We start from the raw sequence: 17312 nt of genomic DNA on the forward strand, positions 1-17312 counted from the left end.
CGAAAATCTCTAAGGAATGTTTCTAACACCTTGTTTAGTCTATGCCACCAAGAATTAAACCAGTTCTGAAGCCAACTCAGGAAGTCCATCCCAGAACTAGCAATGTGTATCTACTGTAATAAAGTGCTGGTGAGTATATAATGTATTAGTCTTTCTAACAGCACTTTTTAAAAGCCTGTTTGTCTTTTAGGCATTAAATTCACAAATTCAACAGAGCTTTAAAAGTTATTTAAAGAAGGTATTACATATATTGCAAATTTCTCACCTTTAGACTCCTCCAGTCGAACTCCATGACCTGACCAGATGGTCAGCAGCACAACGGAGCACAAGATGATCCTCATGGCTCCCTCCGTCTACTCCTACCTAAAACGGAAGAAAGAGAATAAATGAACATTTTAAAGCTGAAGAGATTAAACAAAATGAAGACCCGAATCCCGAAAAAAAAAAAATCCCATAATTAATCTTCACTAAATGGAAATATGTCTTAAGGGTTAATTGTAGCGGTCAAAGAGGAAGAAGTAGGACATAAAAGTTGATTACATGCTGAAAATACACCCACGTTTAAAGACATAAATACTAATGCTAATGTCCTCTGTTTGGCTCTATTAAAAAGAAGCTTTGAAGCAGGATTAATGAAGGTGGCTTTCAGGTTGGACAGGTCCTTGGAAATGTGTAAACTGGCCTAATTGCCCATAACGGTTCCTATAAAGCTTTGTAACCCATGTGCCTTGAGGATTGTCATTACAATGCCCATCTGTGCCTCTCTCAGTGCGACTGTCTCAGTATGAACTGACACACACCTGGCATAAAACCTAATGAAATGCATGGCTGAAACTACACATAACATTCCTAATCTAATGAATCTAATATTAAACAGTCAACAGTATGGTGCAAAAAGATGGACATATTTTTTTCACTTCAACTGTTTCCACAGCTATATAATTTCAGTGCATGCTGCATTTTACGAACCACATGCACATTCACTTTTGTCCCCATGTCCTTCAGTTGAAACTAATTATAAACAGGCAAAGGTATGTGGCGAGGATTTGTTCACGTCTGGCACATACTGTATGCCTCAAGGCGTGAACATTACACTCTTGATAAAGCACACATGCTCATGCTCAACACACGTGTCAATGGAAAACTCCAGTTTAAAAAATTCTGTAGCTCCTGTCAAGGCCTGGACTTACATTCCCTAGTGCTTTTCTTATAATCAAAGTGACCCAGAATGGCATGTCTCATGTTTTAACACACAACTGTCAGAATGAAGGATGGCCATGGAACATGACTTCATTGCTATCCTTTTTTTTTTTTTTTTTACAGCCTGGATGTCACAGATAGGTAATCTGCATCTTCCTGACTGCTAGTGAGACACATCGGAGAAATTATGTACTACTGATGATGAAAAAAGTATGCCCTGTACATTTTGGCCATGGCACAAAGTAATACGAATGGCAGAAACCATATTGGAGAACACCACGTATACTATGAAGAATGGTAGTGGTAGTGTGTTATGAAGTTCAGCACCGCCCTGGGTTGATTCTTTTACTGTACTATTCATATCTGAACTCTGCCAGAGTTGTGGTTGTACCATATTTGTTTGTATGTATTAAATAAGGTTGACATTTATCATTAATGAAGAACGGCCATGAAATAAGACTTCAATGCTCTCTTGTAAATGTCAGATTGTATGCCAGAAATAAGTAGACCTAATCTGCATTCTATAATTGAACTAGCATTAAATCACATACTACTGCTGACTTAACGTGATGGCAGAAAACCAACAGAGATCATTATCCCTGCAATGAAGCATGGTGGTGGAAGCTAACCAACACTCTTTTTCATCAACCATTTGACATAGTCAGAGCTGTGCCATATACAGTACTTTCCATGTTTTAATAATGCATTTTACAATGCTGACACATCAGAATTAAAAATGAACATGAAGCAAGACTTTATTGCTATTCCCTATATTACAGACTGGATGCCACAGATAGGCAGGCCTAATCTTTATTCACAAAGGGTGAAGTGCATACCACTACTGACTGGCAGAAAATCAATGAGGCAAAATGGTACCCAGCACTTACTCTGGGTCACTAATACAGAGAATAACATACTTGCAATGAAGCGCGGTGGTGGTAGCATCAGGGTAAAGAGTTACCACTGACACCTTGGTTGCATCTCTGATTAATGCCTTTCTTATCTGGTTGCCGACCTTAAAGGTCACGATTGCGCCGGATCCTTTTCATGCTTTTATAGCAGATTGAATGCTGCTGACATGCCTCAAAACATAGCTGTCAGAATGAAAAATGACCACGGAACAAGACTTTATTACTATTCTGCACATTACACCCTGGTGCCGTAGACAGTTAGGCCTCAATCTGCATCCCCTGACTCAACCTAAAAGCCTTGGGGAAGTTGTATACTACCACTGACATATTGTAATGGCAGGGAAAAAACAAGTGCACCATTCTCCGAGAATTATTTCCCGTTCCTAACTTAAGGTGCTGAACGCCTCGCTTTCCAATGCCCTGTCCAGAAAAGCGAATTTCTCCTCGACACTGTCAACATTGCTCTTTGTAAACAAGACAACATCCATTAGAAGAGGGAAGCAGCTATATCGCAGACTCTCAGTGTGTCAAAGCCATCTCTTCATTTTAGTTTAATTCTACGGGGGTACAATAGAAGCTCGCGGCTGCTTTGTTCTCCTCTAATTTGTTTTCAATGTAAGTGCTAAAAAAAAAAAAAAAAAAAAGGAGTATCCATCTGGCTTGCACAGATAAGTGTCTCTCAGAATCTTGGCTCTCTGCCTGGCGTGGTCAAAATTCAAAATCATCACGGTAGTGCGCTAGCAGTTACAGACTCCGAGCAGATATCTACTGTGATCCATGACCATTCGCCATCAACCACGTAGTAAAAATCGATCACATCCGCATTGAGAGTACTTCAAGAAGCCAGGGATTCAGCAACTTCAAAAGGGAAGACAAAGCCCGACAATCAATAAACAAGTAGTAAAATGTAATGAGCTGCCAAGCACAGCGTGTAGGGATTTTGTTTTTCAGCGGTGGAGGGCTGTCACACACCATGCTGTTTTCATGTCACAGCCTAAGCATTACTTGTTGTGCTCTTGACTCAATGCCATGTGATGAATGCAGCCCCCAAACGCACTTTTTATAGATGCACACCGACTCTCTGTAATTTTGATAGGTTTCAGTGCAAAATAAATTGGATGTCTACCTCGTCGCTCCTGAGAAAACAAGTGGAATAGTAAATCCAAAACACCGAAGGAAGAAAAAAATAGTATACTGGTTTCAAATGTCCTGATGTGCACGATAAGGCGGGTTGGATGGGGGGTGGGGGGGGGGTGCATTGCACAAACTGACCCAGATAAAGCCCAGTCCCAAATGCAGGATGTATTTCACATGTGACTCACTATCCAAACAGATTTAGTGTAGCTAGCGAAGCATGGGTGCTGGAAGGACGCTCATGAATGCAAAGAGAGCGAGGGAGCAAAAGTCTATATATTTTCATAGCTTTCTGGCCCTTATGAGTGAAAGCAGCCCCTGTTGTTTTTTTCCTCCGCACACATACTGTACGGTACAAATATTCATTTTATTATTAATCACCGATGATGATCCAGTCCCAATACAAGATAACAAAGTTTATAATTTTTTCAGTATGAGCATGTTGTAACTATTTCACTTATTTAGTACATACAACAGCAATTAAATTTTTTATTCAATATAATTAAATTTTTTATGTTGTGCAACACGAAAAAATAAAAATACAACGTTAAAGACACTGGAGATTCCTTCACTAAATATTTAACTAAAATTTTTGAAATAACAATGCATTGCTTAACCCATTTTTGTTATAAGTCTTAGCAGAATCATAAATACCCCAAAGAAACTTTAGTCGGATGATAGCGGTACTGTAATATATAGTGTAGTACTGTGGCACTTATTGCTAATATGCTTCTACCATGATACATACATGTACTACAGTATGCCACATGATTCCACCCTGTACTCTAATACAGTATGTTATATATCTTTATGTACCATAATGGTATAAATTATAGAGCACAGTACCAGTGGATGTAACATTTAATGAAGTAGCCATTGTCTATGTTGAAACTTTTAATATTCCTTACAATAATATGTACTATCATAACAGTAGTACACTATGTACTAACATAGTACAGTATGAACAAATTTACCATTTTAGATACCTGATAAATTTGGTAGCGAATGTGATACCCAATAAGTATAGTACCATGGTACACACACCACAGTACTACCATGGTGCCCACTGAAGAGCCAAAGTACCAACCCTGATAATCTATAAAGTCCTGTAGTGTCTACCATGGTGTCGGAAGTACTACATTAATACTATGGTAAATTATGATATGTACTATAATTTAGTACTTTAATATAATACATACATTTCTTATGGGTAGTTGTTCGTCAGCATTGCTCTGATTTATACCTTTTACAATGGAGATGCAGCTTTAGAAACAGTACATGCTTATTAGCTTGTGATAATATTAAAATCTGCACTAAAAGCAAGATTCATTTAACAGTAAATAAAAAAAGGCTTTAAACTCAAGTATAAATAAGGCATTATTCATGCTCATGTTGTCTTTAATGAGGTCTCTCATGAATGTGGGGATGCATGACACGTAGGAAAAGAAGAGGTTTCAAAGTACATGCTACACTATTTCTCTGATGAGAGGGTACTTATAAATATTTTCACTCAAAAAAATGATCTGTGTAGATTTTACATTTTGATGTCAACTTTACTAAGTTTGTAATGTACATAATTCTGTATAATAACAAATACATTTTTATCATTAGTTCAACTTATCATACATATTACACTGGAGTGGAAATTCTATTCTAAGAAAAAAAAAGCACCAAAATATAGTGGTATCTTGGCATACAAATTTAATTCGTTTTGGAGGCAAGTTCTTAAAATAGAAATTCGTATTGAGAAACGCATTTTCCCATAGGAAATAATGTAAATGCAGATAATCCGTTCCAGCCACCCAAAAATATTACCAATATTACCAGTTTCCAACACTATAATCATATTTTTGCATATAAAAACAATCGAAAAGACATGTAAATGAAGTGAAATATAAAATAAATAGACATTAAACCTCAACTTAACCTTAATTTATGATTCCTCTTGGCACCGGCTGCTTTAAAAACAGTGTACTACAGTTTGGAATTTAATAAAATTTTCTGACTAAATAAAAATGTAAAAAAAATTCAAACGGAAAAAGTACAACTGTACAAACCTCGATTTTGTATTACATATCTGATTTGCATAGAAATGTTACATATATTAAAATATGTTTCTTTTTGTCACCTTGCCCAATTATTGTGATTAGTTCACAAACTATCACAACTAAATATCAATAGTGAATCTGTATTTTATTTTAAATATACTGTCTTTTTTAATGTAATATTATAAAATGTACATGACGAAGGAAAGGACTAAAACATAAAAATATTTCTGCTAGTTTTTAAGTTTTTTAAAACAAATAATTCATTACATTTATTAAATTCCTACACCAACAACAGTCCCCCCACCCACCCTCACCCACACAATGTACACACAAAAAAAAAAATGCCGACTTGATTTTCTGCAGGGATTATTGCTGTATTTATATTCAAATCAAAATTTATCCATGTACATCTGCCTTCACACCTGCGCATAACACACAGCTAATTAATCTCCAGCTGTGTAAGTCATGGTGAAAATTGTGTATGATGAAAGAAATAAAGCACTTTTAGTAAGCCCACCACAAGGAAGAATGTTTCTTTTCTTTTTTTTTTCCCTTTCTTTCAAATTGTTGATATTGCTATTCCTGATGAAGCCTGCATCACCCAGCTGAGACCCTACCGCACTTCCACGCTTGGATAAACATGTGATTTGAAATGATTTGCTCTTTCTGCTTCACAGTGTTAACAATGAAATGCATGTAGAAGAGTAGGAAGAAATTCCACTCATTTCATAACAAAATGTTTTTGAAAGAATGCACAAATTAAGAGTTAATATATTTGTGAAATTTCTGGAAGTAGACATCCAGAATTCCTTTCATACAGGTGAGAGTGAAATTAAGAGACAATTTGATAAAGTACAAAGAAATTAATCACTTTGCATTTTATATTTTTTCTTTCTATAAATTTGTTATTGTGGTTAATAAGCATATTGAAATGAGTGCATTAATATACACACCTGCTTTGAGTTTTAACTTTTGATTTCACTGTGATTGTTAAAGAAAGTCTTCAGACAAGTCAGAAATTAATACGCATTATACTATTGGTGTAAATGTTATTATCTGTACTAGTATGATATAAGAAGTCATTAACTATGCTAAATAATATTGAACAACTTCAGGGTCAATGTTTCGATTTATGCCTCGGCTCTGTGTGCTTGGAGTTTGCATGGTGGGTTTCCTCTGGGTACTCCAGTTTCCTCCCAAAGTCCTAAAACATGCCGGTTAAGCAAATTGGCGTTTCGTGTGTATGAGTCTGAGTACTTGCTAGCTTGGGCCTTGCGCTGGACTGGCACCATCCAGGGTGTATTCTGCTTTGTGCCCCGTGTCTTCTGGCCCCACAGCGACCCTGAACAGGATAAGTGTTACTGTATAAATATTAGGGATGCACCGAAATGAAAATTCTGGGCCGAAAACGAAACCGAAATTTTTGGATGCACTTGGCCGAAAACCGATACCGAAACCGAAAATGGCTTCATTAAAAAACTTGTTTAAAATATTTTCTTCTTGTTTGTATTAAAAAAACTACAAATTAATTAAGCAATCAAACTTTTATTGATAATAAATAACAGTAATAAGGCTGTTTATCAATAATAAAACTTGCTTCCAAGTGCTTCCAAACCGCCGACATACTCCGTGTTTGATGCGTAATGACAGCGCGAACGAGACGGGAGGATGGGAGAGGCGTGGCGACACTTTCGGCTTTTATTTTCGGCGCTTTCTTACGTTTCGGCCGAAACCGATAATGCTATTTCGGCCGAAAATTTTCGGCGGCCGAAATTTCGGTGCATCCCTAATAAATATAGATCATAGCACCCAAGTTTCATCAATGCCCATGGAAAGCAAAGGCCAGCATACCCGGTCAAATCTCCCAAAAAAAGCCAATCAACCACAAACTGCTTGAAAAAGTAAATGCTGGTCACAATAACAGCCATGTCAATGACAGCATGACATCCTGCAGTGTATGAGACCTGATCCAGGCTCCAAATTTACCAGAATTGGAAAATTTCCCCAGATTGGCCACATCAGATCTTTAACCAACCATACACCCATGGGATGCTCTATATAAACAAGTCCGATCTGTGGAGGACTAAAACCAGAGCTGACAAAAAATCTTCCTCGAACATTCTAGAGTGAGACACAAAAACACACCTCTAGATGTTTTGCGAAGTATTGCCATGATGAGCAAGAGCTGCCCTGGTGGCACAAGAGGAACTTACAAAATAATGTGTTGGGTAATAAAGTTATGGCTGATTCGAGTTTATGCCCAGTGACATGGGTACAGTAGATTATTAACATTAGGGAACATGATGTTATTTGTTTTATGCTTATTAATGCTGAGATTTTGGAAATAAAGCAATAATTAATGGTCAATCAAAGTGTAGTTTAATACTTTGGGACCTGATTGTTATATTAACACTGTTTTATTAACTATAAGCCTTCAGCTGTTTTAGGATTGTACAGCACTTTGTTTAACTAAGTTGTGTTAAACGTGCTTTAAAAGCACATCTGAATTTGACTTGCCTTGTATGGTTCTATATATTTTTGTCATTTTGATTACAAAGTTTAGATTTAGAACAAATGATTAGAATCAGGGGTAGATAAAAACCTGTTATACATGATTCAATTCTAGAGAGAGGAATCAGCTACTGTAGACCTCGAAGGAAGAACCTAATAAACCTAGGTAGAACTGATGTCCTAATAAGACCTGATGAGAAAAGCTTCATGCTTGTATAACTTGCTATACCTGGAAAGAAGAATCTGATAGACCTGGGTAGAACATGATAAACCTGAAGAGAAAAAAAAACTGCAGTTACAGCCTGACAAACCTGGTAGGAATGATCTCTTAGATGTGGTTTTAATGTGATATACTGTACTTAGAGAGAAGAACCCCATATGCCTAAATAAAAGAACCTGATAAACCTGGTTAGAACCTGATAAAAAGAAGAAAAAAAATAAGTTACAACTTGATTTACCAGAAGAGAATAAACTGATAGACTTAATTAGAACCCGATAGACCCTTTTCCACTGAAAAAGGGTTCCAGAGGTAGTTTGAAGCCGGTGCCTGATTTCGAACCAGTTCTTAGTTTTTGGACAGTATTGGCCCTTAGACAGAAAAAAAAAACAGTTCCATGGTCGCACCAACACTTTGTTGTGCAATAAATATATAAATAAAGCCAGGAGTACTGCTCACAAAGCCATGTTAAAGTTCCATTGTTGTTGTTGTGCTTGTCGTTATCATTTTTTGCCAGTTTTTTTTTTTATTTTTGCCGCTAGCATTGCCCCTAGCATTGTACCGATGTGGCTCTCTAGCGCATGGGAAAAAAGCCAATTCTTAAGAGGTTCGCTATTGGATTGACTCCGAACCAGCATTAGCACCAGACATAAACCAGCACCAGGTTCACTTTGGTGGAAAAGAGGGTAAAAGACCTGAAGAAAAGAACCTGATAGATCTGTGATCACAACCTGAGAGACTTAATAAAATTCATTGAAAACTGGTGGGAAGAAACTGGTAAACTAGGTTAGAACCTAATAAACCTGGAGGAACAAAACTAAACTGATAGACATGGTTGGTACCTGATGGAGTTGGAAACAAGAACCTAACAGATACGCTATGACTTTGCACTGTGTATTAAAACCAATCCAGCCACCTTCACTGCAATTATATCTCCACTGGCCCCTACCCCTGCAAGTCCACCTCACGTGTGATTTAAACCTGTAGAAATGAACTAAGATTGGTACTTAACCAAATAATGCAGCTTCAACTATATAACTATACAAACTTTTGCAATCTTTAAATGCAACTGTGCTTGGAATGGAATACCCAGCTAACGCTTAGAGACAGTTTTAAAATCCTCAAAGCCGTTGCCTGTGTTCTGCCCCATTCATTTCCATCAGGTTTACAATGGATTACGATGCTTTAATTGTGGCAGACTGAAACAGATGCCAACTTTCCATCTGCAGCAGAAGCTGGAACTAAACAGCTCTTCCTTAAGGCACTTACAACTGGCTCTGCACCTTATTTAATAAAGTGTGGAGAACAGAGTGAGTGCATGTTCCTCCCATTACATCACTCACTCAAATGGAAAGAAAGACATATATCAGGAAGCTCAGCATATCCAAAAAACACATTTACCTTGAGTCATATAGCATGCTGGGGAAAAAAAAATGGATTTGCCAGAAGGCGAAGGGCACAAGCAAAGTCGGGGTCATCTTTCAAAGAACCAGCCACAAACATATCAGACGTTTTATCTTGTTTTATGTCTAAAAAAAGAACAAACCACCTCATCAATCAGACATTGGAAATAAACTGAAGAATCTGCAGTCACAAACACATCTTTCCCATCCTACAGCGATGTAGCCATGAGTGATCTAATACCGCTTTGGTAACAGACCCCCGACCCAAGACTATACATATAGCGGGAGGAAGAGTTTACCGAAGGTTACCTGGTAGCGATTTGTGGTACTTACAATTAGTGAAACATTTCAATCATTGCCAGGTGTACATCATTTATCTTGAAATGAGGTATGTCTGGTACGTATGTCTTCCTCAAAGGGTAAGAGGAAAAATGCTTGTCGTGGAATTGTCTCCCGAACGAGAGAACCAGATGTGACGGTGGAATAAAAGCCCTTCTGGAGGACAAATGGCCAACAGAAAAAAACATAAGGAAGTAACCTTGACAGGAACCAGACTCAATGGGGAACCCATCTTTTTTTCTGGGACACTAAATCATTAATGTTTTCGGCAATTTCTAACAGCTGGAAGGGGATTCAGTATGAGCATATTGTTAATTAGAGTTCTGGGACAATCTGACTGAATGTAAGAGTACGTCCTCATGGACCTGAAGCAAGACTTGGACGTAATCTATTTTTGGCCTATTTACATAGAACAATCCACACCGGCAGAATTCTGTATATGTCTTTTCGTCAACATTAAAATACATGTTTCCTCTAAGGTAAATCTTCAAAAGTAAAGTTCAAAGCAATGGGCAAGGTGTCTTGTTGCAGTACGATAAACCCTACGTAGGAAGCTTACTTCAAAATTGGCTTATAACCAGAACTTAAATTAAATAGCTAGATTAAATATTATAGATTTTAATTAAATAGCTAGAAGACACACTAATAAGATAATAAAAAAAATAATAATAACAATCTGACAAAATTAACTTGCAAAGTTTCTTGTCAGTCTACTGAAATGTACTATTTAGATAGAAAAATGATTCTAGTCTCATAAAACAGAAAACAAATAAACTTGCGAATTCAGCATGGATTCATGCGTACTGCTCTGCTCACTTGGCGGTCGAAATAGCGACAACATCTGGGATAAGAGCCGAGCTGGATCACATCATCTTGTAGGAAAGTGAAATAAGAGCTGGCCACGTGTATAGTGGGCTGATCAGGCCTTTTCCTCCCTAATCTGCGTCTGCTTCCATTAACAAACAAAAAAAAATGTGAGAAAGATGTTTTTTTCTGTATATTTATCAGTACGTGTCATCATTTGGATGTCACTTTCATTTAAACTAGAAGAATTCCTTAAATATATTCCAGCACAATCACACAGTGTCTGTTCATTCAACACAATCTCCACTGAAGCCTTGATGGTTAGTCGCAACTATAGTCATCCAACATATTCACAATTCTACAGCACTCACCTGTCTGTGGAAACAAGTACGGAAACATTTGCAAGAAACCATGTTTTGCTAGGGGTATAAAAATGAATGCAAAAATGGAAATCTTAAGAAAAAATGACATTGCATTTTAAGCATGAGCAATAAAAAAATCAATCAGCTTGTAAACTGTAGTGCACTTTACATGTGTCACATATTTTTACCTGATTTACACCCAAAACCATACATGAGTCTCGAGTCAATAACCCATCACCGGCAGCTTGGCAGTGATGGGATTTGAACCGGCATCCTTTTGATCAAACCACCAACATCATCATATAAAAAAAGGCCTGCCCCATTGTGACTTCTTTCATGAAATAAAATGCAAGCACTATTTTATACTGAAAAATTAAAGAAGTAAAAATTCAAACCAGTCTTATACCAGTATCATACTAACCTACTCGGATGCTTCTACTTTTTTCCACAATGTCGTATCCAGCCACTAGGGGGAGCAAAGTGTCAAAAGTTTTAAGACCTACCTGTGTCAAAGTTTTGCTTCCATACACTTTATTTAATATTACCAATATTCGTATATAATAATTTCTAAACATGTGCATTAAAATAATGTTCATGGGATTAAAATATAAACAAATGCCTTTGGTTAAAAATTCTGAAAATAGTGCAGAAGAGAAACTGCTATAAGCCCAGCAAGAGAGATGGACACAGAAAAAGAGACTCCTTCCAATGCAGTGATGGGGGGGAAAAGAAGTGTGTCCATACCTACAAGCAATCGATAAATCCACTCAATAAGGACAACATTAATCCACAGAAAAGCCGATGCGTCCGGGATTGGAAACCGTTTTTCTTTTTCTTTTCTTTTTTTTTTTGTGCAATCCACTTTTCGCTCCTCCACTCTTTCCCCAGTGCTTTTTTAACGGGGGAAGGGGAAGTAAAAGACCAGGAATCCTTCTTTTCTAACTTCTATCGTTTCCCCTCCCCTCACTGTGGTAGGAAGAAGAAAAAAAGTTTTCCTTCTCTCTCTCTCTCTCTCTCTCTCTCCTGAAAGACGCGCCAACTTATGGAAGGCCAAAAGGGACCAACGTTGCTCGAGCTTCTCGGAGCTAAAGTAACTGACACATGCTTTTAAAAAAAAAAAAAAGTTGCTACATTACGTCATACGCTGACGCATTCATCCTGATCACTAACATATCAAATTACAAATTAGAGCGCATGAAGAATAGAATCGACTAAAATAGAATTTCAGGCGACACACCTAAACTACCTATAGATCTGATGTAGGCTCTGAGATAGGCTCCAGGCCCCCCTGCGACCCTGCACAATACAAAACAAGTGATCAAACTTTCTTTATTCAATAAACAATATTGAAATATGTAGAAATATGTAGTTACTGGTTATGGCACTACAAATAAAACTTTTGCACAAAAAATACTAACAAGGATGCACAAAAAAGCAGCAGGCACAAAGGTGATCAGTTATGGAGAAAATTATGTCTCATTGGGATCAGTGATTGGTCAATAGAAACAGTGATGATCAGTGATTGGTCAATGGAAACAGTGATTATCAGTGAATGGTTGTTGGGAAATAGTGGTGATCAATAATTGTTCATTGGGAAACAGTGATCATCAGTGATTAGTAACAGTGGTCACCAATGATTGGTCATTGGGAAACAGTGATGATCAGTGATTGTTCATTTGGAAACTGATGATCAGTGATTGGTTGTTGGAAAATAGTGATGATCAGTTATTGCTTTTTGTTGGGAAACAGTGGTGATCAGTGATTGGACATTAGAGACAGTGATTTTTTTTGTAAGTACAACAGGCATTAAACAGCAGCTGTGACATGGGCTGTATCAAGTTTAAGACAGTCACTAAAGTGCAGTTGAAAAATCTTCAACTTTTTCTCTATTAAATTAAACTTACCAAAGGACACCCCTGTAAGGTACAGGTTTGCATAATAACTGAGAAAATGATCACTTGCAGTCAGGTGTGCCTACAGCAACTTAAAAGTTGGCTTAGGTATTTTTTTTCAGCTATAATTCTACCTTAATCTAAGCAGCAATGAGCTCCCACAGGCTGAACAGCTCAACCTTGTGGACCCTTAAACAGTAATTGCTGGATTGCAGTCCAGTTTCAGACTTGAAGAATTTCAGTGACCTAAATCAACTGCTTGAGTATTGCAGCAGAGAAAAAGCATAAAAAAATAGCTAATTCAGCAAATCTAGTTTTCCAAACATGATCGAGCTAAGCTCGTCTGTTGAGGTTTATCCAAAGATGCACGTTTATGGAAATTATTGAACTGAAGGCAGATCATGAAATCAGAACCTAGCTAAGGGGTTGGAGACATGAAGTCAGTCAGAAAGTGGAGAGTGTTCATAGATATTTCATTTTTATTTACCCTCTCTGGTCTGATTAGTAAACTGCTGACTTTTTATTTAGTTTTAAAGGAAAGTCAACACCAACATATGAATGTTTGATGAGTGATGGACAGATACAGAACATGTTTTTAGGTGTTTTTTTACACGTCCATTTCAAAACAGATATCTCTTCACAGTCTGCAGTGCTTGTCAAAGTCGTAAATGAGGAGAAGAGGGAAAAACATTGAGAAACAAACTTTCTTATTTATGATCATAAAACAATCAAACTTGACCTATAAATTTTATTTATTCTACTGGACATACTACTAGAACTTTTTTTTTTTCCAAGATGGTCAGAACTGCTGCTAATGTTAAAACATAAGCATTTTATTAGCAAAAATGGCAAAACAGTGAGGCAGGTTAATAATTCTATTTATAATATTTATATAATATTTAAATAATAAGGAAGATGTCCTGCCAGCTCAACCTGCATTTTTTTATTTATTTGTTTTATTAATTTTTTTTTTTTTTTTTTACAAAAAGGCGGGAAAACACATTCCTTACATAATTACTAATGTTAGATACCTCCTTTTAAAGAGATACAGTACTAAAGATCATTTTTAGCATCATGGCAGAGTTGCCAAACATAATATGCGTCACTGGGCAGGATTGACCTAGTTACGGATATCCATGGACATTACTGCTCAGTCAGTCTTCACTAGGTTCACTGCAAAATGTTATAGCTAATGTTACAGTAAATACATTAGTAAATTTGGTATTGCTATTGTACTCCAGCAAAGCCTACTTCTTGTCCCTAGCTATGTTAGTACCTATGTATTCAGTGCCATCAAATGATTTTAAGTTGTTATTTTTTGGCACAGTACGTAAATGATTCAGATCATCAAATCCAAACCATTAAATGTCCAAACCTACCTAAGCCTAATAACTGTATTAGTTTTACACCAGATGTAACAGGACACACACCGTCCCAAACATTTAATTTTGGTCTTATAAGTCCACAGAATATTTGCTCAAAAGTCTTGGGGATAATCAAGATATTTTTGGCAAATGTGAGCTCTTTCCCATGGATGACATTTTTTACCCAGTCTCTTTCTTATTGTTGAATCATTAACACTGACCTTAACTGAGGTAAGTGAGGCAGTTCTTTGGATGTTGTTCTAAAAATGGCTTGGTAACCCTTTCCAGACTTATACATGTCAATTACTTTCTTTCCCATCTGTACTTCAATTTGTTTAGATTGTGATGCTTTTTTTTTAAGAACTTTTACCGTGCTGCACTTTGTCAGACAAGTTTGTATTTGTATTAACACAAAATATTAATATTGTGTAATATTAAAATTTGCTTTAGTCATGTAAGCATGACAGATATGCAAAAAAAAAAAAAATCAGGAAGGAGAATTCAACTGCATTAAGTTATGGCTGTTGTTTGCTTGAAAGAATTTTACAAAATGCAAAGCCAGACTTTTGACAAAATCTTGTAACCGCAAAAATTTTACTCAATGAATTCAGATTGCATAGATATCGTAAAAGGTTTCTTGATCTGGAATCAACTATACAAATATGTACATGAAACTCTGCGGTGCTTTGCAATTTACTGTGCATGTCTTTGGAACCAAAGAATCAGAAAGAAGTTTGAATAAAGGGAATTGTCTCCTTTTATGAATATATTTGACATAATCTATATGTTCACCTGTTCACACTTTTGTTTTTTTGTTTTTTTTTTTGCTTAGGTTGTCTTTACCAGGGAAATTTTTGTGCTTGGTTGGTTTTATATTGCAGCAATTCCCATGCAAATAGGTTGCACACAAAGTTTGTTCTTGATTAGTTAGGCATTTGTCAGGACATCCTTGATGAAGATTACTTATGTTGGAGATTAGAGCATTTTATTTAAGAAAATAAATCTAACCAGTGACTATTTTGGTGCACATTAATCTGAAGTTTAGTGATGTGATGATATCATCTTGGAGATCATTTTTTGGAATTTGGACTTGACAAAAAATCTATAATTTATCTATTATCGAGGGAGGGAAAGTAGGAGGGATTATACAATGAATAAAGGATATCAACACTTACCAAACATTTAAGTTATGAAGTATAATTTAACATATCCATGAAGTACAAAATCAGATGATTGAGTAAATTAGGAATTAGCTTCCTAAGTAATTCAACTGTCTAAAAATTTGTGCTGTTGTTGGCAGAACTTGAGTTGAAATTCTGAGAATGTTTTCGGAGAGAAAAAAAAAGAAAAAAAGAAAGCCTGGGTTTGGCTTGAAGGGCCTGGATAATGATTCTAGGGCTTTTATAAAGAAGGGCCTGGATGAAGAATCAAACCAATATTGGTGTTAAGAGTTGAACACAGTCACACAAACACTGGTGAGGAGAAGCTGGGATGGTTGGACCAGTTTGAGCACTATAACCCTTTTGTGCTCATTTGTAGGCAAAATGCAACTGTCAGTAACAATCTTACCCGATACATATGGAATTTCCTTTTCTTCTTAAATAACACTTTAACTTTAAGCATCCTACATGAAAAGATACACTCCAAATAAAAGGAAACTGACTTACATATGAATCCTACTTTATGCTGCTAAAAAGCAAAGACATTTTTGTTTTTTAATGAACCCTAATGACTGTGGTTATAAATCCACAGATCCTTAGCTGGGAAATAAATAGTTTATGTTAAAAAAAGTTATTTAAAATAAATGATAATAAATAGTAAAATTATAAAGACAATAGAACCACAACCTAAATATATTAATTCTGTCGTGCTGGGATATTTATTTAGAAGATGAATGTATGAATATATGAATGAATGAATGAATGAATGTTGTTGGGCCATTATACCAGATTTTCTCATGAATGAAGCAGTAAAACCCATTGACATTTACAGAATTCCAACACAGCACAGTGACGGAATATTTAAATGTTGCTAACGATGACTCTTGCCTACTGTAGGTGGCTCGGAGCCCACTGCAGCTTTTGCCATGAACAATCAGTGAGAGGATGCCTGATTTTTGAAAATTGATGGATTGAACATTAATTTGACATCAATTTATGAAACAAGCACCAATTGCACATTAGGGCAAGTTTTTTCCACATCCTCCATACAGTCCTGAACTCACTCCAAGCCATTTCCACATGTTTGGGTCATTAAAGGAGTTCCTGGGAGGCTAACGTTTCAGCTGTGAAGAAGGCAGTCTGATCATGGCTTCGGTGTACCAAGAAAAGTTTCTTTCTTGATAATATCCAATCACTAGTGAAACATTGGAATAAGTGCATTAGTGTAGCAGGGGATTATGTCATTCTGACAATCAAAAGTCCTGGTTTGACTTGAACAAGCTTCATATGATCTAAAATAAACCAATGGGTTTACAATGGTCTTAAAATATGCTGTATATGCACTGATAATCAAACAGTATAATTCAACATTTTTAAAAATTATATAACTTCTTATATAATTATAGTTTATATAATGCCAATTATATAACATAATAATAATAAAAACAGTCTGGCACCTTAGCACTGTATATATTCCCACACTCAGAATTATTTATAAGTATGATAAAGATTATTATTAACTTTCCGTATTGGCATAGTCATTCATCCTGATGATGGCTTTAAGGAAAGAAAGATTAAGGAGAGACAAAGTTGCACAAACCTCCATATTCCACCAAGATTTTTCAGCAATCATCCTGCCAAAGCTCTAACATTATCTCCAGGCATCATGCCATTAACTGAGACTAGGGTGGGTGGGTGGGATTTCACAGTAGGGAGGTTTTCAATAGGGATTGCCAGTGAAAAGCACCAAAATGAATTTCCTGTCATTCAAAATCAGCCTTTGGTTAAATAGATCAAATCCCCAATCATTTGGAACATTTGCTTGTGACTGATAGATTTAATTAGATAGTTTAAAAAAAATAAATAAATAAAGCTTCAGTCATCCAAAAATCAGCCATAGAATGATTTAGGCGTCTGATAATAATTTGAAACTCTTTAGGAAGTCTCAGCACACTTTTGACAGATTA

The 17312-nt window shown here is 36.3% G+C and overlaps 1 protein-coding gene across 7 annotated transcripts in view; it reads right to left on the bottom strand.

Moving 5' to 3' along the window:
• Positions 1-11920, bottom strand: part of col16a1 (collagen, type XVI, alpha 1) — a 103952-nt gene extending 92032 nt beyond the window's left edge. For 5 of the 7 annotated variants that reach the window (XM_053489722.1, XM_053489726.1, XM_053489723.1 and 2 more), the window contains exons 1-2: positions 11674-11920; positions 266-363 (exon numbers count right to left, since the gene is read on the bottom strand). In XM_053489722.1, coding sequence (XP_053345697.1) covers positions 266-341 — 76 coding nt within the window. In that variant the 5' untranslated portion in view covers positions 342-363; positions 11674-11920. Of the gene's footprint in view, positions 1-265; positions 364-11350; positions 11396-11673 lie in introns of all 7 variants that reach the window. The other 2 variants (XM_053489720.1, XM_053489721.1) reach the window with 2 other exon arrangements.
• Positions 11921-17312: the final 5392 nt, after the last annotated feature.

This window comes from Clarias gariepinus, chromosome 28 (assembly GCF_024256425.1).
Source record: "Clarias gariepinus isolate MV-2021 ecotype Netherlands chromosome 28, CGAR_prim_01v2, whole genome shotgun sequence".
NCBI classification, from domain to species: domain Eukaryota; kingdom Metazoa; phylum Chordata; class Actinopteri; order Siluriformes; family Clariidae; genus Clarias; species Clarias gariepinus.